General features: G+C 43.9%; 1 protein-coding gene across 1 annotated transcript in view; it reads right to left on the bottom strand.

Moving 5' to 3' along the window:
• fut8b (fucosyltransferase 8b (alpha (1,6) fucosyltransferase)) overlaps nucleotides 1-25,839 on the bottom strand; it is a 95,346-nt gene that overhangs the window by 13,424 nt on the left and 56,083 nt on the right. The window contains exons 3-6 of the mRNA XM_085770280.1: nucleotides 20,841-20,959; nucleotides 18,269-18,431; nucleotides 13,559-13,673; nucleotides 6,141-6,378 (exon numbers count right to left, since the gene is read on the bottom strand). Coding sequence (XP_085626406.1) covers nucleotides 6,141-6,378; nucleotides 13,559-13,673; nucleotides 18,269-18,431; nucleotides 20,841-20,959 — 635 coding nt within the window. The remainder of the gene's footprint in view (nucleotides 1-6,140; nucleotides 6,379-13,558; nucleotides 13,674-18,268; nucleotides 18,432-20,840; nucleotides 20,960-25,839) is intronic.

Genomic DNA, 25,839 nt, shown 5'->3' with positions numbered 1-25,839 from the left:
TTTGTGCCTTCAGATTATTGTTTTGTCCAAAAGCCAAAGATTTTCTATTACAATTATGCACGGCAGAGAAAAGCAGCTAATGTGGGGTTGTTGGGCATTTTCCCTTCATAAACGACCTACATGATCAATAGGTTACCTAAATGATTGCTTCATTTTCTGTGTATCAACAAACCATTTCAGGAAAACTGGAGACAAAAACAGCAGCCGAGTGACCCGGAGGTTGAAGAAATGTTTTCTTTTACTTTTCTGGCCCCGGTTAAAAGAGACTTACTGTGGATTTAAGGATGACTTGACTTGAGCAGCCAAAGTTCAAACCCCCGTTTCAGTAAAAGCTTTATTGGGCAATTTCAGCAAAGACAACCGGCATCTTTTATTCTTTCTAGAGACATCAACAAACTCTTGGCACAGCTTCACCCCCCTCCTCCTCCTCCTCCTCCTCCTCCTCCTCCTCCTCCTCATCCTCCTCAGGTCTTAAAGGAGGCGCAATCAGTAAAAGAACTCACACCTCAGTTTGTTTCCTGAGCAGGTGCCACCATGCAACTGTCAAAAATAAAAACATATTAAATGGTGATGCGGGGTGATATTTCAGTATTCCTCCCCAGCTCTGTTATATATATTCATTGCTGTTCTAAATCTAAACCCACTCCCCCCCTTCAACCCCGGAGAGTCCAGCTTTTGTGACTGACAGCTGCTCTTTGCTTGTCCTTGCTTAAAGGCCAAGGTAAGCTCCTTTCAATCAAGGCCGTGCAGGGCCAGAGGGCGAGGCAGGGACCTCGATTGGAGAGGGGGGGCGGGGTATGTGGGGTGGGTGCTGGTCTGGTGTCGGCCCCTCCAGGCTCAGTCCTGTTTGGCAGGAGCCCCTCGGCAGCGGGTCGAGCAGGGCTGAATAACGAAGGTCACCTCTCTGGGCGGCAGAAAAGCCCCCCCATGCACTGCCAGACCTCCACAACACATCAAGGCCAACCATCTGTACACACACACACACACACACACACACACATGCACGATGCACACCTGCATGTGTGAACAAAGGTGGAAAACATGCGCCTATACCAAAATGCACACGGAAACACATTCACACTCTTGAGTGCGAACATGTACAGGTTCTTGTGAACAGCAGCAGCGGGGGGGGGGGGGGGCAGAGTGGTCCAGTAGTGGGGATCCAAAATAACAAAACAATGAAAAGAAATGTGCATTTACACACGCAAAACGCACACACACACATACACACATACACACAAAGAAGCCCAGCTAATCTCATCTTACCAGAAGGGATATGCCTGGCAGACACAACCTTCACTCCCTTTTAGTCTTAAAACCCGCAGAGGTTTTTGTTTTTTTTTCCCTTTCTTTTTTTTTGGGGTTTGTGTGTTTGCATTTGTGTCTATGTGTGTATGTGTGTGCCCGTGTAAACCCCTGATTTATAAAAAAAAATAAGTTTAAGGTCCATGTTCTGTCAGCCTAAAGTGACTTCTTTAACCACTGCAGACTGACTCTAACACAGCTGCAGCAGCGCCCCAGCCTCCACAACACACTTCCAAATAAATGGCATAATGAGTCATTAAAAATGGCCTTTCACAGTAAGGGTACACAAAAACACATGAAAAAAACAACACGAACAGAGGCTTCAGTTTGTGTGAGTGTGCGTGCGCTGAAGCATGAACTGAATATAAATTGGAAGAAGCATTAAATATTGAACTGAAAAAATATTCCCAGGCTTGTCTTTGCTTATATAACTATATTGGCATGATTCACATAAGGGGGAACGGGCATATTCTGAGGCCTGCACTTCTTGGCACCAACGTACAGATATGCAGTATGTCTTCCTCCCACAGCTACTTAATTAGATCACAAAGCTCTTCTAAATTTCATCTCGAGCCTCTGCATACATTTCCTGGATGCATCATGACTTTTAACGCATATGGCTGCGCACTGACACTGACACTGACACTGAAAGCCTATACTGTTTTTAAACCCCTCCATGTGTACCGAGCCTAATACATTTTTCACATTAGCATTGCTATGAAACTGGAGAAGCCAAAGAGTGACACCATCCAGTGAAAAAAAAAAAAGAAAAGAAAGAAAAAATACGGAGCCTCCTCCCCATTCATAATACATTTGAGACTGAGTTTATGAACTTAGAGAAATTCTGTTCCAGTCTTTAAATGGCGGAGAACATTATGTTTCTCTTGCAGCTCACAGACTCAGTCATAAGGCAGTAATATCTCTACAGAGAACCTCAAAGGAATACACTCTCTTTGGCAAATTAGCCCTTTGATCAATGAACCATTGTTCCACAAGAAGACTGCCCCCCCCCCCTTCACCTAATGTGTGTGTTCAGAATTCAGTCTTTTACCAGGCCAGTGAGGTGGTGCCGAGTGCTCTCATGTCATCCACTGAACATTAAGGTTGTAGTAAAAGACCAGCATGCACCAGCTGGCTCTAGTGACAGTGAGGCCGTCTTTTTGGTGAGTATCAAAAACTATCATGTGTAGAAAAAAAAGAAGAAAAAAAAAACTGGCATTCAGCATCCGCTCAGATTTTATGTGTGGTTCCTAATTAAAATGAAAATGTTGCCAATTTTGAATTAAGTGTTTGATTTTTCAGGCTTTTTTTCAAGCTTCAGTTTTGGTGCAGCCACTTTTGCTTAGAGAATATTTGCTTTTTTCCCATTTGAGAGATTGTTGGCCTTTGGGTTTTGCAGGAAAAAATATGTTTATGTTTCTCAAAGCAAAGCATCAAACAAAGTAATCTCCTGTTGCCTGGCTTATATAATATACATCTATATATGGTACTGGCACTAGTATCAAAAGATTTCATACTGTAGCATCTCCGGTCACAGACAAGAAACAACATTTACATTCTCAATACATAACATAACCATTATCTAATAAGACAGAGTCTATACAGATTCAGATTGGTAATCATATCCTGATTGAAAGTGAAGTTTCAGAGCCTTGTAAAATATGCCTGACTTTGTAGAAAGTCAAGCATAATAAAATAAATATTTTGGTGTCAGAACCAACATTTGCTTATTATATCAGGACTAATATCCATCATGTCTTTCCAGCAGGAAAAAAAGACAAGGTGAGTAAACGTCAGATAATCATAATGAAATAAAGATTTTTTTTGTTTTGATCTGAGTGTTTTTGTATCGTATCAGCATAAGCATAAAAAAAGGAAACGGTATCTAAACCTAAAAGAGAGACATGTCACAAGCTGAGACCCAATTTTATCGGTTTTCTGTTTCTATACTCTGATAAATTCATGTGTTTTTTTCCTGGTAACATCCACATCGCCTGTGCCGTCATCTGGAAATTCCCACTTGCAGAGGGAAAATCAGCAGGTCTCCTAATGACTTCATCACTATCTTTGATTTTCCACTAAGGCTACATGTTTCCCTGACAGAAATACCCTGTTGCTGATGTCTATACCATGCATCCTCTTTCTCTCTGTCTATAAATGTCTCACATCCTGTGGGGAAAACACTTCACACACGGTCAATTTCCCACATAAACACCTATAGACCCTCCAAAGCACTACAGTATGTACACTCCTGTGTGAAGGTAAGCACAAAGGATTGGTGCCGTAACAGCATCCTGAAGGCGCAAAGGTCAATGTGCAACAACCCTTAATCAACTGTAGTCATCAGCATAGGGAAAAAGCACAAATGCAAATCAGTATTAACTCCAGTCAAACTCTGTAATTCTCCCGGCATGGGGAAACACTGCACTTAATTAATGAGATATTCAATGTATATCTACTTCTTAATCCAAGGCCTTAGCATCCCTTAGTGGTCCAGTGCCTTGAGGAGTGCTCTAGTCTGCACTGTTAACAAAACAGGCATGACCACAGGCGTAGCCAAGCATCCAACAGGCTTACATTAGCTCTGCCTAGCTAGTTAGCTGGTTTGGTCAAGAGCAAATAGAGCCTGTATGATTTCCAGGGCTCTATAAGAACAAGATTTGAGGTCGCGAAGAGGCCTGAGGAGGGGAGTGGTGCTCTATAGTGAGGTGGCTGCTGGCTACGAGCAGCCAGATATAGTATAATAATATGGATCTATAGGAGGCTGTTTGTAAGACACCAGAGGAAGACGTTAGATAGTGGAAAAGGACACATGAAAGGCAGGAGAATAAGGAAGGGAAGGCGGTGGGAGAACAGGAGATAAGAGGAGAGACCCCAGGAGAGCACAAGTCAAATGAAGCGATAGGAGAAAAATGAAGTGCTGAAAGGATGCGGCGATGAGAACAAGAAAGCAACGAGAAAGACGGCGATAGAGAGGAGGGGGGAGAGAGGGAGGAGAGGGAGGGGGGCAGGGCAGGGACAGACATCACCACTGATCTCCACTGAATTTACAAATGCTATGCTTTTCTCAGATTAACGGAGACATACTCACTAACGCCATTGGGACCATCCATTAATCATATTAAAATCACATTTTCAATTCATTGCTCTGTGCAATCTCATTCATAAATGATGCTACTACCTTGCGTTGGTAAGGAGATCCATTTCCTCTGAGCAAGCACATCGATCTTTGGTCTGAAGTGCTCTGGTGCCAGGTATACATATGAACCCCCTCATGCTACACCATGGTGTTCATTATAAACAGCCCATGAATGGTGCTGAATTCTAATGACACACGTAAATACCAAGATGGAGAGTCTACAGTCACACTATCGACTCCATCAAGTTTTATTAGGGAGCAGTTAACATGCTAACATGCTGGTAAAAGAACAGCCATGTCATTACAGTTCAACCCGAGAGGAGCAGAAAACTGTCTGGGAGCTACGTATACAGTAAATGCACCTGTGTGCTGCTCCACCCAGTAGAAGTGGAGATATTTCAGATGAGAGGTGAAAAGTCTGACTGGCTCCTCAGTGGGAATCATCCTCAGGGGATCATGAATGAATGTGTGTAAAAAAAAATAAATAAAAAAACAGTTGTTGAGAGATTTCAGTCGAAAGTGTTCGACGATCTGACTGAATGATTGACTGTTGAACCCCAATTTCCATCCCTAGAGCCGTGGTACTAGTTTGACAAAAATATGAACACCATTCTAGTCCGGATCAGACTATTCCCTGCAACCAACCGCCTCCAGCGTTTTCCATCATTACACCTTTAAGTATTGAAATTCCCTGAGCAGAATAATGAAGTCTCCAGGCAAAACCCTCTCCCGGAGGATACTCCAACCCAGACTCTCCAATATGGCTCTGCTGGTCGGCCAATAGGTGCAAGGCGGCTCTCAGTACGTTCCTTTCCTTTCCTTTCCTTTCCTTTCCTTTCCTCTCAGCTGCACCGAGGTAACCCCATTGTTCTCCTACAACGCTCGGTTCACAGATATTTCTAATAGCTACGGCTCCTCTCCCTCTGGAAAGGTGAAATTTCACATCCCACGAGCCCTGTTTTCCCAGAGGTCCATGCACCTCGGCACATGACCTTGTCAGCAGTGGGCACGCTATACAGCAACCCCAAGTTCTTTTCAAGGTAAGAATGACCAGGTCCCCGTGGGATACAGTACAGCCTCAGCTCCCTGCAAACTGCTGCAAACTGCATTTCAAAGCCCGGCTCAGAGGGAGGATATTCCTTTGAGGCCAACGCTGATATTTAAAACACTAAATTATATACTGATGTGGAAGTGGATTTTCAGAACGCAGCTTTTAAAGACAAAATATGAAATGTTTTGAGTCTGAGCTGCCACAACCTGGGCCTGAAACTGAGAAAAATATACAGCCCTGCTCAGTTTAGACATTTGCTTACCCAGGAAATGACCAGTCAGGATGATGATGCTCACAAACACATTTCCAGCCATTCCTGTCTGCATCAGAGACTGTGAGTAGGAGCTTACTGTATGGTCAGGGGATCGTGTTGCTCAATGAAACCCAGTCACAGGCTTTCTTAGCAATTAAACCTTTGAGCACTAACCTGCTGCCGCTACATTCGCTGCCAGGAACTGCACAGTCCTGCTTAGCCAGAGAATTCACACTTTGTTTTTGCTGGAGCAGCACAAAGGAGAAAGTCTGGCCGCCCCCTATTTTTCAGCTGGGGTGGACTGAGGGGTAATTTGATTATTTAGCAACCAATCACACAGCATCGAGCCTGCGACTGCGTAGTGCTGTGTGTAGGAGTGTGCGTGGACCTACCTGACCAGTGTCCAGTGGTGGCTCCAGAGCGGTCAGTGCAGGTGTTGCTGACGGGCAGGAAGACGGTCTCCCAGCCGCCGGGGGCGTAGCGCCAGTTGTGGGACTCCAGGATGAGCGTGCGCTGGGTGCCATAAGCGATCATGAAGCAGTATACGACATGGTGGAGCTGGCAGCCGTATCCACAGCCCTTATTGATGTTGCACACCAGCTTTCTCGCCTTACTGCAGTCTGGGGGGTTCTGGGAGGACGAGAGGAAAAAAGAAATGTTTCAACTTTTTTTTTTTTTTTTTATTGCTTGACCTTCGTCTTGTACCTCTCAAAGCCCTGCTCTCTGACTTGTAATAACACATGGCTGGTATTGTTTTCTTTGTTACCTTTGCCTGTCTGTCTCATACTCCGATCCGCTCTAATTTTTTGTTACCAGCTCAATCTTGTTCTCTGCTGCTCTCTTTACCAGCCAGTTCCTCTATATCAGGTTCCATGACGCCCTTACAGATTCCTCTTTTACCATCTTTTAAAAGGATAAAACACGTATATTCTGTGTATATACACACTGCATTGTCTGTGCAGTCGCAACCCCATATAGCTCTATCTCACTGTTGTTGTGCAGACAGTATAAAAAACACATGAATGAGCTGCTGCGTGACTCGTTTCTTAAATGCGATGAAGTCCAACCCCCGTACACCCATACACCAGTGTGGTTCTTTCCTCTCAAAAAAACCCCACACAATTTACTACTGTTTGAGTATCATTTGATTAAATATTAGGAAATTATTTAGGCTTAAAAAAAATAGACAATAAATCTGTTACCATTTTTTAAAGATTGAAGTCTTTAGTAGAAAGCAACAGTCTGAGGCGTTTCCCTGGGATTTGTTGACAATAATATTGCTGGCCTTATCTTTTAATACCTCCTCCTCCTCAACGTTTTTTGTTGCTCTTGCATTCTCTCATTCCTTTGCTTTCCCTGGCCCCCTTTTTTGCTTCCTGTCCATGCGCTCATTCTCATTATTTTTTTTCTTCTTCTCCCCTCACATGGTTTCCTCATCTCATAAATTAACTTCAATATCATACAAAGTCTGAGGGGATGAATACCAAATGGGAAACGCTGATGGAAGAAACAAGGATTTCTTTTTTCTGTGTCAAAAAAAAAAAAAGGAAAAAAAAAAAATAGTGGAAGCCAGCAGAGAGTGACACATGCTGTGTTGTCGATGAGTCGCCGGGCGGGTTGTGATTCGCTCGGCAGCCAGTCTGAGCGACTCCGAAACGCTCGTGCCAACCGGCTTCCTAAACAGCAATTACCGGCTGATGGGAGTGTTTTCCTCATTAGGCTGCTGCAGCTGTGGATGGTTCACAGTAATCAGGCCGCCCGGCACCCACCGGTGAACGCTGCCTATCGCACACTAGCAGGAGAGGGAGAGGGAGGAAGAGAGGGATAAGGATGGAAGTGAAGAGGGACAGAGATGAGAGGATTTTTTTTTTAAAACAGAGGAGAGGAAATGAAAAAGAGAACGGGAGGCTGTGATGATGGAGGAAATGAGAAGAAAAAGGGAGAGGAGAGGAGAGGAGAGGAGGAGAGAGGAGAGGAAGGGAGGGGGGGCTCCTTAAGGTGCTGAACCTGATTACCACCTATGCTGTTCAATAACATGAAGAGAGCAGAGCAGAGCAGCCGTGGAGCTGACAGAGGAAAACCTCGCAGGTATTTCCTCGGAGTTCCCGGCTGCCCTGTTTGCTCCTCGCCCCACAGGTGGAGGCTAACTTACTGTACTAATAATGCACCGCCGCGCTCTGACAAGGCGGACCTGTGTATAGGGCTTGTTTTCTGTCGACAGAGCTCAGCATCTGAGCCGCTACGTCTCCATGAGATCGATGCGTGGCGTGAGGCGCCAGGCGATGGAGGCCACCGCTGGATCCCCCCCCCCGCCCCCCACCCCGGCTGATAATGATGAAGCTGGAATGACTCCGAAGCGCTGAGAGACTCGGTTCAAGGATAATGATGGCAGATGCATGCACAGAGGCAGCCTCCAAGTACCGCTCTCTGTACTGTAGGTTAAGTGCCTGTTTAAATTGTGTCATTTTTTTTTTTTTTTTTTTTGGAGTGTGAAACACACAGGTAGTTGCAGAGTGATGGGATTCTGTGGCGAGAGGGACCACAGTGGTATTGTTTATTCAGGGAATGTGGCTGAAAACAACTGGAATTGAAAAACGGCGCGTCAAGCTCAGGTAATTATCTGCTGTGTCGCCCGCGTTCAAAAATGCATGAGGATGATGAAAGGAAGCTGTGAGCACTCTTGATGATATTTAAAGTACAACTACATTTTGTACTCTGTGTTGCAGCTTTACAGCACATCATTAAGCTTATTTAGGTTTTTTTCTTTCATTTTCCTCATGGACACGTTTGAGGCAAAGAAGAAAAGCCATAACGCACCCGCTGTGACACATTTTAAACTTTTAACAATCAAGAGTTTGTCATTTAGAGGAGCTCTGTAGTAAACCTGAGCGCTTACATCCACAGTGACTGAACTGCCGAAGAGAAAAGTCAAATATCATCAGGAATTTCAAACAAGAGCAGGAGGAGTCTGGTTTTTTTTAATCATTTCAAGCCTCTTTTTCTGTATCTATCAGCTGCAGGCGTTTTCTTCTCATCTTCTGCGTTCTGTATCTGTGTACAGTACAGTAGCTTTCATTGCTACTGACTGAGGCTTCCTTTCCTGCCACAGGATTCAAACTGTGTGCCTATGCATGAGGGAGTCACAGAGAGGGATGTATGTATGTGATGGATGAGATGTGGACGACACAAAAGCCTTTCATTTCTATGCCTTTGTCTGTGCTGGGAACAGATACAACAGTCTTTCTCTTTCTGCAGCTAAATATGTGTTTGCTGCTCCGTGTGGTCAATACATGCACCAATTTGAAATGGATCAAATGGATTTTCAGTGTCAGTAACCACAGGTGTTGCCAAATCTACCAGGACTGAATTATCAAAGCGCTCACATAGCACCTTTTGAAGCTGATATGGTAAACCAGTTAGCAAACTGTTGCCTATTTACATATCAAACACAAATGAAGCAACATTAGTATTAATCTGGAGTTACATTTCTGGCCACTCGGTGACTCTCTCTCTCTCACGCTCTGATTCAGTTGATGAGTTTGTAATTTGGAGCATTTTCTCCTTCAATCAGTTTCTTTTACCTTTTGAGAAATAATCAAGTGAACCAAAATGCATCGTTACAAACCACATGAGAAGGTTCATTCTGCTTATTGATCAGACTGTCTGTCTTAACCACAGGAAGAAGGCTGTGGAAACTCAATCTGAGGTGAGTTCGCCTGCTTGTGGGGTCAGACCGAGTTCACAACTTGCACCAAAAAAAAAAAAACTGGGACCAGACTGAGACAACGTTTTCAAAAGTTTTTGGTACAATTGTCTTCATCCACACCTGAGTGCAATTACTGTTTTCACACCTGCTCAAACGGATCGTATCCTTAGTCCAATAACCACACTCTGTTTTGTTGTACACTCTGCCAGCGTCTGAAAGAAATACGTAGCTCTTTAGCCGCTAATTGCTCCAGCGCAGGTTTCCAATCATTTCCTAGCCAAAGCCCCTGAACAGCATCAGCTTCTGGCCAGGGGCCCCTTCTGCAAAAAAACAAACCTATATTTTCTTATGCTCATTAACACAATTTAAACTATATGTGCATTATAGCGCTGCAACTAACGATTATTTTCATTATCGATTAATCTGTTGATTATTTAAACGATTAATCGATTAGTTGTTTGGTTAATCAAATGTTAACAAATGTTGAAAAATGTCACTCAGTGTTGCTCAAACTACAAGATGACGTCCTCAAATGTCTTGTTTTGTCCACAAACCAAAGAGATACTCAGTTTATTGTCGTAAAGGAACAAAGAAGCCAGAAATATTCACATTTAAGGAGCTGATCAGAGAATTTGGACTTTTTTTCTGAAAAAACTACTTAAAAACCAATTATCGATTAGCAAAATTGTTGGCGATTAATTTAATAATCGATTATTGTTCGATTAATCATTGCAGCTCTAGTGCATTACATTTAAAGTGAAATTCCGGCGTAAGTGTAAACCATGGTCAAACACACCGTAACACCGAGTTAGACCCCCCCTCGAGAGATCAATTTGCCCGACCGCTACATTCACGAGATCCACCAACTTCAGCAAATACCGCAATATCGCCACACACGGCGCTCTCCGGATCCACTGTCTGACCGCAACCAAAACGCCACCATTTGCCCAAAATAATGCTCAGAACTGCACCAAATGTCATCAATAGTACACACAGGGTCCCAGCACGTAGTACGAGTTGTCAAACATCTGCTAGCTTTGCCTGTTTTCTTTAGCAAGGAGATGCAACTCAACTCACCTACTTCTCCTCCGGGAGCCGCTCGTTGGTGAGGAAGCCCTGACGAGTCGATCACCGAGTGCACCGGAGTTCCGCAGCTCAATCAACAATTACCTCATGGAAATACAATCAGAGTTTTTTTTTTTTTTTTATCTTGCATATCACTTTATAACTATTATTATCGAGTGCTGGCCACGATATAGGCGCAAATGAGCATTTTTAAGAGCTGCGGAACTCCGGTGCACTCGGTGATCGACTCGTCAGGGCTTCCTCACCAACGAGCGGCTCCCGGAGGAGAAGAAGGTGAGTTGAGTTGCATCTTCTTGCTAAAGAAAACAGGCAAAGCTAGCAGATGTTTGACAACTCGTACTACGTGCTGGGACCCTGTGTGTACTATTGATGACATTTGGTGCAGTTCTGAGCATTATTTTGGGCAAATGGTGGCGTTTTGGTTGCGGTCAGACAGTGGATCCGGAGAGCGCCGTGTGTGGCGATATTGCGGTATTTGCTGAAGTTGGTGGATCTCGTGAATGTAGCGGTCGGGCAAATTGATCTCTCGAGGGGGGGTCTAACTCGGTGTTACGGTGTGTTTGACCATGGTTTACACTTACGCCGGAATTTCACTTTAAGACCTTTCCTTATCAGAGTTTGTTCCTTTTTGCAGCACTAGCTAGCTTCATGCTAACAAGCGAGCTATTTCAGAAGCAGAGCAGCTCGACGGCAGACGCAGATCGACAAGGAAACACTTATTTATGACAAGATTAATTATGCTTTGACTGCTGGCAATAGAACGATCAGCATGGGAAAAAGGTTTTCAATATGATATTAAATATATGTCATAATGAATGAATGCAAATACAATAGTGGTGATTTGATCAAACTGTTGAGGACCCTCTAATGCCCACTGGTTCCCCACCCCACTTTATAAACCATTGTTCTAGCCAACTGCGTTTGTCTGCAATTTGTTTGTGTGTGTGTGTGTGTGTGTGTGTGTGTGTGTGTGTGTGTGTGTGTGTGTGTGTGTGTGTGTGTTTTAAAGCTTTTAAAGCTCTTTCATTGAAACCAGCTGCCTGCTATGGCCACAAGCTACACTGAAGGGAGCGATGACAGTGAAGCTGAACAGTAAAGTAGCAGCTGTGAAATCATAACAGTGATCTGAAAGTCACAAAAACAAAGCTGAAGCAGAGTTGATGATAATAGTCAATTGGAATTTCTACCAGGAATAAAATAGTGATTATTGCTGCTATAAAGTAGAGGATAGCTATATACTTGTTGAGTGACAAGTGATTTCTGGGAGATGCAGTGGAAAAAGAAAACAAAACAAAACAAAAAAGTTGAAAAACACAATTTTGCTTATTAATCCCACTATAAAAAGGCTCATAGTGCAAAAATAGATGAAAGCCATGTCCAACAGAAATCCATCTGAAGGAGCAGATCAGTGCTCACGCAGTGTTGTGAGGGGACAGATGGAGCAGATGCAGAGATGGAGTTGGTTAAACCAGGAATGAAGGGAGAAGCTGGTACGGATGGCAGAGACAGCAGGACAGGAGGGAGGAGTCTGTGTGTGTGTGTGTGTGTGTGTGTGTGTGTGTGTGTGTGTGTGTGTGTGTGTGTGTGTGTGTGTGTGTACACATACAGACTTGTGAGTGACTGTGTGTGAGTGAGATAGTGACACCACGGCACTCACACACACACACAGGGCATTTCTTTGTGTACAAGCATGTGCATCAATCTTGTGGCTCGTGGAGTTTGTGCGTGCGCACGAGTGTGTGTGCTTGTGTAGGTGCGGGTGAATCCATCTGCGCACGACCATCTCTATGCATGTGTGTGTGTGTGTGTGTGTGATGAATTAGTGATGGCAGCTGGTGGAGCGGTGTGATCCCTCAGCGGTGGTGACAGCAGCTGTTAGTGGTGCTGTCTCCGCCCAGCCAGACTGACTGGGTCCTCTTCATCAAACACACCGGCTCATTAATGCTGCAGGGCCGCACCGCCCCACCCCAGAGCCCCGCAGCCCCGCCAGGGCTGGAGAGGAGGAGAGGCGAGGCGCTGTAGTGGGGTTGAGTGGATGTGTCCTGGGTCTCAGGTTGTGTATGTGCATGTGGTGCAGTGAGCATATGTGCATCTATCTAAAAGCCTGAGTAAGCCGGTGTGTGTATGTGTGTTTGTATCTTACTTTGTAGGGGTGGGAATCTTTTACTATCTCACGATTCGATTCGATTCTGATTTTTGGGGCTACGATTCGATTCAAAATCGATTTTTGATTTGATTCATAATGACTTCTGCTTCAGTCTATTGGTGTGCAAAGGATCCTCATGATCTACTCAGATCCCAGAATGACTTAAGTGTCTTTTTCACATTTATTGAGTTTTAAATATTTATCCATGCTTAGATGGAATTGTTCAAACTGTTGCATAAAAGCAATATCACATATTGCTTAAGTAGCAAAATTAAAAGTGCCTCTAAAAAATAGTGCAGTTAAACATGCTGCCTTTTAAATTCTAAGGAAATGGAGGCCGACAGCCAGCAGATTTGTTTCATTCTTTTATTTTTTAAAATCGATTTTGGGACATTTCATATCGTTTCTGAATCATATTAAATGAGAATTGCGATTCTTATGTGAATCTATTACTTTGTACTGCATTTCTGCATATGTATGTGTGTCAAATCTGTCATTTTGCAAGTCTGCATTTGTGTATGTGTGTTTTGGGCGCAGCATGCATGCATGTGTGTATGTGTCGCTAAAGCGCTGACAAGCAACACGGATCCTGCTTGTCAGATGCGCCTGCTGGAACCGTCTGCTATCACAGCCCTCACCTGCTCCTCAGGGGGAAACGGATGCGGACAGTTATGGATGGTGCAAATGAGACTAGCGAGTGTGAAACATGCCCTCAAAAAAACACATACTCGCATTTGTATGTGTGAGGGGAAACATTTGCATGGATGCTGACAATGTATCTGTGGTTATGTATATATGTGTGTGTATGTGTGTGTGTGAGTCAGAGATAATACAGTGCCAGTTGGCGGAGCAGCAGGTGCGTCTGTAGCTACCTGTAGGTAGGTGATTCTGTTCTGGACCAGGTCTGACAGGTCTTTAGCCTCCTTCACTCTCCACTCGCCCACTCCGTCCGCCTGGCTGAGGTAGTACAAGTCTGTCATGATGGACCTGCACACACACACAAACACATGCACACACAAAAATCTTGAATTATTTATGCTCACATATGTTCACATGCAAATAAACCACCTGATCTTAAGACACTGAGTGATGCACTCTGTTGATCATATGTGTCTTGTCATGTTTGTGTAAGAACTAAACAGAACAGCGTCTTCTCCAGATGTGGCCATTAATAACTGCAGACAACGAGCGGCCGCTCACCAGTACTTTCCTCTTGTTGCGATGTGAAAAACGCCACGTCGCCCACACGGCCATTTATAGACACTAGGTTCTTATTCAAACAGCTGTAAAGTAATGCGTGTACATTCTCAAAAAATGATGAATAGCCTCGCCTTGTAAAGTAAAGCACTTTGTTCCCATAGCAGCCATTCAGACGGATGCAAGTTAATGATCATCATGCAAATCAAAGGGCGACTCGGTGGGAAACCAAGGCCACAGAGACTCCTTCACCAGTGGCTGCGTTTACTGCATTGACCATGGTAGTTAAGAATTGTGTGTGTGTGTGTGTGCAGAAAAACACAAAACTAGTCACAGGACCTTTAGCCTGACATACACATACTTTACACTCACACACACACAATGACACTCTAGAAATGAACACAGACGTTTTCAAAATTGTGCGTTTGGATTAAATGAAGTGAAATAAAATTCTTGAACATAAATATTTATACTGTGCGAGAACAGAAATTTGTCAACCGCCTGAGATGTTTTCGTACTGTTTAAGCAGGTTTCCATAGATACACTTGGTTCCTGGGTAACTGAAAACCAACACAACTCTTTTTTATGACATTTATTGCAATGGGTCCCAGGTACTTGTGAGTGGACTATGGACATGTGGTGCAGCGTTAGAGGGAAATTAAGATGGAAAATGTGACTCAAAAGGCGTGCATGGTGGTCCATCATTTTCCTGCAGGTCTCTTATTTTGAAAATCTCTGTATGCAAGTTAGGTTCGGATGGGTTTTCCCAGGGTCTTTTTTTTAGATCACCACTTAGACCTTTAATCTGTGGTTGTACCAGAAACATCAACACCTCGGAAAATCTGTCAACAATCCTGAATTAACAGGATTTTCGCATGAATGTGATTAAACCTGTTTTCTGTAGCTATTGAACCACCTGGATTTTGCAAAAAAAAAAAAAAAAAAACCAAAACAGACCAGCAGTTTCTACTGTGACAGAAGGTTTTTCCCAACATAGTCAACCCATGCTCGGATATACCGACGAACTATGTTGTGACATGATCTTGACTAAGTGATCTTGCATATTTTATACATCTGGCATTACGGATCTGCAGCTCGTGTCTGTGACCCTATTTCTGTCCAGACATGAAGCCTCGTCTTCTGTTGAAACACAGACTGAATGAACTTCAGCCTCTCTGACTTCCTGCACAAACATTACCGTTCCTGCTGCGGTAAACCTATAAAGTGCGATCTGCGTACTCCAGCAGGTAGAGTGTCTTCGAGGCCAACTCCAAAGCCTACAAAAGCTTTTTGATAAGCAGCATATGCTAACAGTGCAGTGGCGTGTTAAACATTACCGAGGCTCAACATGCTCGAAGGATATTTATGGAAAAAGTGTCGTTTCTGTCACGCTGACTGATGACAACAACGTCTCTCTGGATGTTTATCCCTTTTTTTTTTCTTTTTTTTTTGGATTAAGTCTGCCATCTGCAAGCCTGTGACAGCGAATCTGTGTACATGTCACACACTGCCAAATTTTGTGACCATTCCACTTACAAACATGCCCAAGAGCTCTGATATATGCAGTGAAGGGCAGATGCAAACACATCACACACACTCACATATACACACACACACTTATGCAAGCTTAATTTATTACTCACTTCTTTGACCCAAATCAGTCACATCCTGTGTGACTTGGAGTTCTTTTGCATATATTCAGTAGTGCGTGCAAAGATACACGCACACACACGGAGCAGACAAATGCACCACGTCCCATTTCAACAGTGCAGCGTGGTGAATAGCGCCTTTCTCTAAGACTAAGACAGTATCATTACTCATTGACCCATTTTGAAGCTGGAACCACAGTGAGTGTGTGATGGATGTCAAACTCTCCTCCGGCGGGGACACGAGGGAGTCATCACCGACCGTCTGTGGGAAGTAAAAGCAAACCTGGCCGGCCGCAAGACTTAACAAGAAGGGATCAACAGACAAGCGCTCAGGGATTTGGCAGCGAGACAGGGGAACACCACGCGGCCGTGACGTCCTGCATATGTATCTGGGATGTGCTGCTATGTGTGTGTGTGTGTGTGTGTGTGTTTGTGTGTGTATATAAAGTATGTGTGGTCCTGTGGGCTTCCCCAGTGCTTCTCATTGTCTCGGGCTGCAGACGTCAGGGCTGCAGCCGCTGGTCTTGGCAGCAGAGCACAAAGGAGGTTCAGGTTTACATTACAGCATGAATATCGCCAGGCAACAAGAGGCATTATTTGATTGGCTCAGAGCCCTGTAGTGAACTGTTCTATGACTATTATGACATAACATGAAGAGTACTGTTTACCCAGCTTCCCTTGCACCACCCATACTACTACTACTACTACTACTACTACTACTACTACTACTACCTCCTCCGGATACATTCTGTTGCCTGATCATGTAGATTAACAGTGATTAATTTTCACTATGGCTCCTCTTCTGAACCCTTTCTATTATTTCTCTGTTAGGTTTATTATTCTTTCAGTTGTAGGTTAGCTTTTATTTTCTCAAAGCCAAGATCACACACACACATTAATCTGCAGTGCTGTGTAATACATCTTACAATACCCACAAAACAACACCCTTTGCCTATATTTATGTTCTGTTCTTGTTTCTTGAAGCAGATCAGAACAGGTGGATTAATGTAGCTGACAAAGCCTTACATCTTCTTTCCCAGTTGTTAGTTATGGTTTTGTACAAGTCCAAATCTTTCTTTCTTTTCTTTTCTTTGTAGCTTTTAATTTTGAAACTTAACTTAACCACCTGTCTTGGCATGGAAAGTGTGGTTTTTCTACACTTGTTTCATTATTGATGCACTGATGTGTTTCGATACATAGGTGTGTGGGTGCAGAGTTGCAGATTTCCTACACACTTGAACTTTGAACTTTGCTTCTCGGCATATCTCAATAAACTTTCAGACTGTTTCCCGTTTCCCTGTCAATAAAACTTATCTGAAAGCTCTTCATGATGCAGACGTGCTCCATTTATATTTTACTTGGGAACATTTTTGCGGAGACAAGGAACTCACCTTCCTCTTGAGCAGAATCTTAATGAGGGAGTTGTGCATTTACCGGAGTCAAACATTTCATTGCTCTTTCCACCTCTGCCCCTATCTGCTCTGGCTCTCCCAGCCTCTGCCTGCAGCACATACAAAGAAATCTGTGGGACTCGGCATGAAAGTGAATGCATGTAGAAGTCGGAGACTGTGTGTGTGTACATCGGTGTGTATTCATGCATGTCTGTGTGCGCCGGGTGAGGAATCAGTCTTTGGAAAGCTGCTTAGGCAACAACGACTAAGACAATGGGCCATGAAAGCCACTTCACCAGGATTACAAAAACCCACTTGGCTAAGTGACAACAGGACTTTCTTCATTCAGCCATGTGGAAACCTGGCACCGGCCGGATGACACCGAGTGTGTGTCTGTGACCTTTGACCTTTTGCTTCTCAGCAAACACTACAAAGTGCTGCTTTCAAGTCCTCGACCCAGAAACTGCTTGAGTCCTAACGTTTGACATCAGCAGTGGGCAGTGCCAGTAAACAGCCGCCTGTGAATCAACACTGAATGCATTAACAAGTAGCAAAGACTAAAAATAAAAGATCCAATGCATAACTAATGATTGTCTTTGATGTCAGTTAAGCTGTATTTAAATATTGTATTTTTTAGTGAGAACAAATATAATTGGATCGGTTATTAGGATAGCAAATTAAGCTAATATATATGCATGGTAGATGGATGTATTATATTATCTTAGGGTAATTATTATCTTGTTAAGTTATCTTAACCCTATGGTCTTATAATAGATCCATGATGGTATATCAGTAGTTAGCTTAGCTTATCTTAGCATAAAGAGGGGAAACATCTGTTAAATGGCTCAGTTATATACTATGACTGTGAAACCAGGTGCTTTACACTTCACTGTTTCAGTGTATTACATTAAACATCAATGTTTTAATTAGTAACCATATATCTCAGTTGTTTTGTCCACATCACTTTCACACTAATATCAAATTATTCCATGTATTATTTTCTGGGATGTGTTATTTTGCTGTTGGTAAATATCATCAATAATTGACCTACTTCTACTGTGCACAGACCTGACTTTAAGTGTAAGGAAGACAAACACAGTGACAGACAGACACACTTGTATTAACTTTCACGCCTCAGGGGGAAATCAGTTACAAAATGACCTAATGTGCTTGACTGTGGGAGGAAAGCTTCACAGACAACTAAGCAGGCACCACCACACAGAAAAGGCCCCACAGGCCAGGCTCTGTTTTAACTTCCTGCTGTGAGGTGACACCGGTTTTTCTACAAATACTTGTTGGAACTTAACATTTTCAACTTTTTTTACTTCTTTAAACATTTGCCCACCTCTCCTGGTGTCCCAGGTCCTGCAGGAGTGTGTCGGCGTACTTCTGCCTCTCGCTGGGCTCAACGGTGGCCAATTTCTTCACCTCGCTGCGAACAAAGTACCAGAACTCCTTAACGCCGTTTTCCACCCTTCTCCGCAGCTCCTCCTGAGTGGGCCCGGGGCCTGCAAGCAACATAATGTAAAGATAATAGGGCTGTCAAACCATTAAAAAAAATTAACTTGATTAATTGCAATACTACTTTGTGATTAATTGCGATTAAAATACTAAATATACTAATATTACTTGTATTTTCTTTTAATCTTTCTTATATAATGTTGAAGAATGTAATTTATGTTCCTACAGTTAATCCATTAGAATCTAAGAATGCAATTAAACTGATTGGTGAAAAAATAATAACACATCATGGCACAGCACTATTTTTTGATTAGTGTATTAAATAAGTGCCCATGTATCCGACTGCACACCCTAACCTTCATTAACAAATCACCATCACAGGCTTTGTTGTGAATGGAAACCACCGTCCGCCACGGGAAACACTCGCAAACATAGTTTACAACTAGTCGGACAGTCTGTTTTCCCACTCCCATCTGTGATCAAACAGTGAGTTTTATCCAATCACGGCAGTCGGACAGGTCTTTACAGGATGCAGATGGGATGATGCTGCGTTAAAGACGGAAAATACGGGACGAACCCCGTCCAGTATTGATTCAGAATGGGACGCGGTATTTATTTAACCTTCAATTACAGGGTGTTCTCTGTTTTTAAATGGACGGGTGGTGACACAGATACACAGACAGGTTTCACCTCAGCCACGTAATGTGATTACTCATGCCTTAATGTTTTTAACGCGTTATTGTTTCCAGAGTGAACAACAACTTGGACCGCCCTAAAAGATACACAGCATAGTACGATCAAACACAACAATGATGATGATGATGTTGCTGTAAATGATGTCACCTAATCTGGAAGAACCAGGTGGGAAAGGAAAGGACACTGGGACCGTTTGAGGATTAGACGATGTGAGAAGAAGTAGGCTGATGGCACAAAGCAAGGTTTCGGTGTAGCCATAAAAACGAGGATTTCCATGCTCCGTACTTTGTCCCTGGGTGTTGCTTTGACCTCGTTAAGGAGCACTTGATCACTGTTTTTTTGTGTCTCATGGCTCTCTCATGTGCGCTCTCTCACACACTCGCTAACAACAGGAAGGAACTCTACACCCAACCTGCACCAAACAATGTGGAGTAACCCACTTGGATAGCACAGCTGCCTGCTCTGGTTTCTGTGGAGAGAAACAACAACACACACACACAAAAAACAGAGGGAAAGGAAGGACAGCCTGGAGCAGGAGGAGAAGGAGGTGGTGGTGAAGAGGGAAAATTGCTTTTTTTTTTTTTTTTTACTTTCCTATCTTGCACTCTCTTCTTTCCTCACTCCCTCCCTTTGTGTAAAAAAAAAAAAAAAAGCTGGAGGGTATTTTTAGCTTTTTCTTCCCCTGCGGCAAGATGGAAAGGCTGACCCTGTGCTGCCCTCCACGCTCACATGTCCTTTTTTATTTTCTCTCTGTCTGCCTCTTTTCTCTCCTCTCTCCTCTCCCTGGCTCTTTCCCTCCTTCTCTGCCATTGGAGGCTTTCACTCTGCTTCCACTTCATTCACACGTTCCCCCGCCTCTCACCCAACAGCTTCCCCTGCCCCTCTGACCACCGCTTAAGAGTGGCAAACGCCCACGTGACCCTGCCCATCCGACGGCGAGCCTCCGTCATCATCGTGGCTGGTTTAAAGGGATAGTTCACCCAAAATTCAAATTTCACTCATTATCTACTCACCCTCATGTCGACTAAGGGCTGGGAGAAGTTTCAGAGTCCTCCGTGCCTTCTCTGAGTTACGGGGGGGTCCGCGCAGCAGTATTTGTCCATATAATGGTTGTGAATGGTGCTCACTTTTCTTCGTTCAAAAAGACACACCAAAAAACATCCAAATACCTCCATACTGCCCGTCTGTAATGTCCCTCTTGTATTGAAGCCCCGACATGAGAAATTGTTCCGCCGGTCAGTGCAAATCTGACACAGGAAGAGCAGTGAACTGAGACACTGGGAGCTTCCGCTACAAACAAGCTTAAAATATAGACTTATTTAATTTTTTTTCGGAACAATTTCTCATGTCGGGGCTTCAATACAAGAGGGACATTACAGACGAGCACTATGGAGGTATTTGGATGTTTTTTGGTGTGTCATTTTGAACGAAGAAAAGTGAGCACTATTCACAACCATTATATGGACAAATACTGCTGCGCGGACCCCCTCGTAACTCAGAGAAGGCATGGAGGACTCTGAAAATTCTCCCAGCCCTTAGTCGACATGGGGGTGAGTAGATAATGAGTGAAATTTGAATTTTGGGTGAACTATCCCTTTAACGTTGGGCGACACTCAGGACTCCAGCTGCAGGCGGAGGCCCACAAGAGCTGTTTCTGACCAAATATATTCAACCCCTGCACCTTCAATATCAGTCCTTTCATATGTCCAACCTCGGTGCCAACTCCTTCCCCCACAACCTATGTATTTTTTTTTTCTTACCGTCTCCAGTGAGCTTCTGGAAGCTGTGGATCTTCTGTTTGGCTCTGGTTAGCTGGTCCTCCAGGGAGCGAAGCCTCCCTGCAGCCAGGGACCCTGCTTCTGCCTGACCCTCTGGTATCCTGAGGGAGAAAGAGACACAAGAAGAGGTTGAGATGGGTGAGCATGGGAGCGTGTCTACACTGGTAGAAGCAAGAGAGCGCGAAAATAGTCCTTCTTCCCATAAGTATTCTGCTTAAAACTGTAAAACCATGTCCCAGTAAAAGAATCATTTGGTGTGGTGCCACAAGAAATAATTACAGTATGTTCATTATCAACAATTATTCAGTTGAGTAAAATTAACATCAAATCAAGTCCATTATTTACTTTCCAAACCCAAGTTGACATCTTTAAAATGACTATTTTGCCTGAATAACAACAGAAAACGTATCTTTTTTTTTTAAACATGTGACCAGCTGTTTGTACGTCTGACAGGCTAAACTGCTTAAGGCCAGCAAACATTCATTAGAATCGCTGCAACCAGCTGGTCCGGCACCAACTGGATCCCCTGTAAACAAAACTTGTTTTTACACACCATCTTTCCAGTCCAAACTAGACACAGGGACAAATCTCAAACTACAGCAACCCCACGATTCAGGCTTTTTTCTTGTTGATGTAGCAAAGCTATGGATGAACAAGCTTGAGAAAGACACCGTTCAAAACAGACTTTATAACTCAGACTACCTGGATGCACACCACTTGCTTGGCTGGAACATAAAAAAAACAAAAAAAACATGGCGGCTGTTACTGTGCAAGTGCTGTGAAATTCCTCTTGCACCATCAACTGAAGTCAGTCTGTGGAGAAACACGACACGAGGCCCCAACTCTGCTTCACTGTTCATCAGAATCACCTTGTTTTAAAGGGGAACTACGTAAGTCTGGTCACTTTTCCGCTGTTTTGCTAACCCTCCTCCTGGCCATGTGCAGTTGTTTTCAATGACGCCGGCAAGAACTCAATCAATAGAGCAGTACATAACGTTTTATATCATATACGATGTTACAACGTGTATATTTGTGTAATTTAATCTGTCATTAACAAGACATTACGGTTTACAGGGCGCGTTTGAGACGAGAGACAGAGACGAGAGCTGGGACACCAGAGCGGCAGGCAATGATCTTGCAAAGTTGTTTTTCAGCCAAGAGACTCTATGTGGAAGGCAGAGAGCCTCCATTCTCCCTTAAAACAAGTAAATGTAATTTATTAAACCATCACAATTACTCCAAAGCTGTTTAATTAACATAGTTAAGCAATAAACAATCCTGCATAGTTCCTCTTTACTGTAATAGCTGTTAACAAGGAGGTTGTTCATGATCTAAAAAATCAACCGATGAGTCCAGTGTGCGTCTTAAAGGAGCTATATGTAAGAAATGTATGGCCAGTACTCATAAAACCACCCAATATGTCACCAGTGGCAGTGACTAAAGAAACATGTGAACATTGAAATACTGATCTAACTAACTAACAACAACAGTACAGCCAGATTATTCGTATTTAAAAAATGTTGTGTTTTGGCCTGTTGTGCCAAGTCTCAAACTCTCAAAAACTGACAAAAGCAGAAACAAAACCAGGCTCTGCATACGAGCTGCGTCTGAAAGATGGAGACGGCTGAAAGCGGAGAAGAATTTGAGCACAGATGGCGGGGCGGCTAATTTTCTCCTGGACACACACCTAGCTTTTTGCACAGTAATCCATTTTCCCAGTGCATGTTTACAGCTTTATCCGCTTCATTTCGTTGTATTTCTACTTCGTCGCGGTTCTGGAGGCTCAATAGAGACTGTGTGAGTGAGTCTCGGGGTACCATAGCTATAAAAGCTGGAGCAGGGCTAGGTTAGGGTGTGGCTATCTGGAAACCAGTATCTGGAGTCTGGGGGGGGGGGGGGACTTGCTGCAGTATTTCGAATTTGACTGCAGCAACAGTTGTAGCCACAGCCTTACATACAGTATAGCTCCTGAAAGTCGCGTGTCACGTGACTCTCACTTGGACGTTTCTAGACTTGGAAGTTGCAGAGAAAGCAGAGCACATTAAGACCTGGCATCTTTTAGTGCTCACCACTGAAAATTCTATTTCATTTGCTGAGACACCACAGTGCAGCCTCCCAGAGCCCTGTCCTGGTTTATTTATTTTGAGCTCCAGATCAAAATACTGCATCATTTTCCATGTCTCTAAAGTCCACCCTATCTACTGTACCATGCACCCTGAGCTCTGCATCCTTTTACAGAGAGAGACCACAGCATGTCACTGAGATGCGATTGTATTGTGACTTTGACTGGGGAAAAAAATGCACAAAAGCAGAGATTTTTTTTAAAAAGAAGAAAAAGAAAAGCACATTGCATTGAACTATTCAAGTGCAGCAAATACATTAAATATAATTTGTTGCTGTACTTTGACCATTTATCTGTTGCTACACCGGAAATCCCCTCTGATTATTATTCAGAGTGATCTCTAGCATTAGTGGTGTTAGAGGTGTGAAGAGCGACAAAACATATAGATCACAAGACGGCTGATGAGCTGCTCGTCAATGAGCTGCACTACAGTACAAACTCATCTTCGGGGGTTTCTGCAGCATTTTCTTGATTAAATGTGAACATGCGTGACAGATGTGTGCTCAGACGCATTGTACTCTCTTTGGCTTTGTGAATTTACAGCTGAGAAGCTTAATTGTGCATTATAGCTGAAATGATGTTTCGGCTGCTTTTCAGTCCATTTAATCTGCTAATATAAAGTAATCTGTTAAAATTGAGTGTTTTATTTTTTTGTCAATTACCGCTGAAAGATATAAATAAGCGTTTCCACACCCCTGTGTCGAACTACGGACTATGAATAACTACCGCGTGCGTGTAATGAAGATACAAATGAGCAATCTGACATGACCGGAACACAGAGTTCAAACCAGCCAAGGAGAAAGACAAAAAAAAAAGAAAAAGAAGCAGCAGCAGCAGCAGCAGCACTGCCACTGACATTAAACCATATCAGTTCCTCTACATAAAACTATTAAAAATGGAATATGTCTGAATGCACTGGGGCATTGGTGGAGTGCTGCAAAGGCCATGTTAATGAGTCATCAAGGCATGCAAACTCAATTTGCTCCCTGAGTGAGGAACATCAGTCGCTGGCAGGCATAAAGATGAGACTTTTAAAGTTGCAACAGCTCTTCTTGCTACACAGCTCCCACCCCCACCCCCTCCCCTCCCCCTCTTTTCACTGTTCAAGCCCCGGCCCCTGAGAAAGCCCCGGCCCCTCACTTCACTGAGCACTAACTGAGCATTGTGCTTCAAAGCTATGGAAATAAACCGAGGAGGAAAAAAGGAGGATATTCTAACTGCAACATTATGTAACCGTGTGATGGACAAGGATCAACCTTTCCATATGGATGTTTAGAAGCGCGTCTTAAATTCACACTTCTTTTCTTTCTGAAATGCGGCGTTCCCATTTCAGCTGCCTGACACAGATCTTTTGAAATGAGACCCAGGTGCATTTCCTTTCCTCGTATCAACTCCACTTTCTATTCTCACAGCCTGTGAGTCTGCTCAAACAATATTCGACAAGATCTCCCAGAAGCCACACCCTAACCTGCTTGTTACACCATTGTACAGGAAGTAGGACTATTTCCTCAGTGACATCATTTCCCAGGGGGCTTAAGTGCTGCTAAAACTGTTTTATAAAAGCGACACCATATCTCCTTGAACGAGGGAGAAGAAGAGGAAGAAATAGGCCAGAGCGGCACAGGCTAATGAGAGGAGACGTGGTACAGAGGTTAGCTAACATGCTCCAAAGAGACACGTAAACTGCTGAGACACAGTGCTGGTGCAGGAAAAAACACCAGCATCCCCGACCGAGATATGCAGATATAAAATAAATCCAAACACTCAGCGGTATCAAAACACACAGACACACACAGACACAAACATACACACACACACATATGGAAGCACAGGAAGGAGAAAAACACCATATACAAATACACAATTGATCCCTGACGGTATCTCTAGAGGACCCGAAGCGGAGACTAGACAAGGCAGCTGGATTCAACAGCGTCTTAATCAAACGATACAGGAGAGGTAACAGATGAGAGAAACTCCTGACTCCGGGGGAGGCGGGGCGGGTGAGGCGGTTGGGGTGGGGGTGGGGAGGGAGGGGGAGATACTGCGGAGGGAAAGACAAGCTATGAAAAGCGAGAGGTGATGAGCCCCACCGGCGCCAAAGCACTGAGCCGGAAAGCAGGTGAGGTTCAGCATGCAACCCAGTTTCCTCTGAAATGCTGCCCCAGCTGTCGCTCCGCTTGGCTCCTGCCCCCCCCCCCACCCCACCCCATCCCCACCCCTGCACCCGGTAACCATGGAGTTCACGGGGTGATCAGAGCCGGGCGGAGCAGATTGAACGGTGGGGGCCTGGGTGGCACTGCGGCGCATACATATTTCCACGGTGAGATTGAATATAACTCCGGTCGACTTCAAAAGGAAAACCTGCGCCGAGCCGAGGGAAACCATACATATGGATGCAGATGTAAAGTGTTCTGTTCTGGGAGGTGTAGATGAAAGGAGACTACATTAACGCAATTTGCCTTTATATTGAGACCCAACTTTGATTTACTGTTCCCGTGCTCTGCATGCATGCGTATGTCGTACATGTGTGTGTGTGTGTGAGCGTTTGCAGTCTGTGATGCATCAAAAACACTTGACTGGCATACATTACATACTCCAGCCTTTCCTGGGAACCCACCGCGTGCTACACCAAACCACTTGACTCCAATAAGTCACGCTAATAAACAAACCACAGGAATGCGGCGGTGGGAAAAGCCAAGCAAACAATATTAACCAGTGGAAAAATCTGGAATGACCATGGAAATCATTCACCACCGGTCAGAGCTGCAAGCAGATTTCAAGTTTGAGGAGGAAATAGTCTCAGGAACAAGGTGGTGCCTGTATTTATTGTGGGAGTGCATCTGTTGTGTTTGTGGAGAT

This window comes from Trachurus japonicus, chromosome 24 (genome assembly GCF_045865225.1).
Source record: "Trachurus japonicus isolate A0001 chromosome 24, Traja_1.0".
Classification (NCBI taxonomy): domain Eukaryota; kingdom Metazoa; phylum Chordata; class Actinopteri; order Carangiformes; family Carangidae; genus Trachurus; species Trachurus japonicus.
Note: the sequence above shows the minus strand (reverse complement) of the source record. Positions and strands in the feature narration are given on the sequence as shown.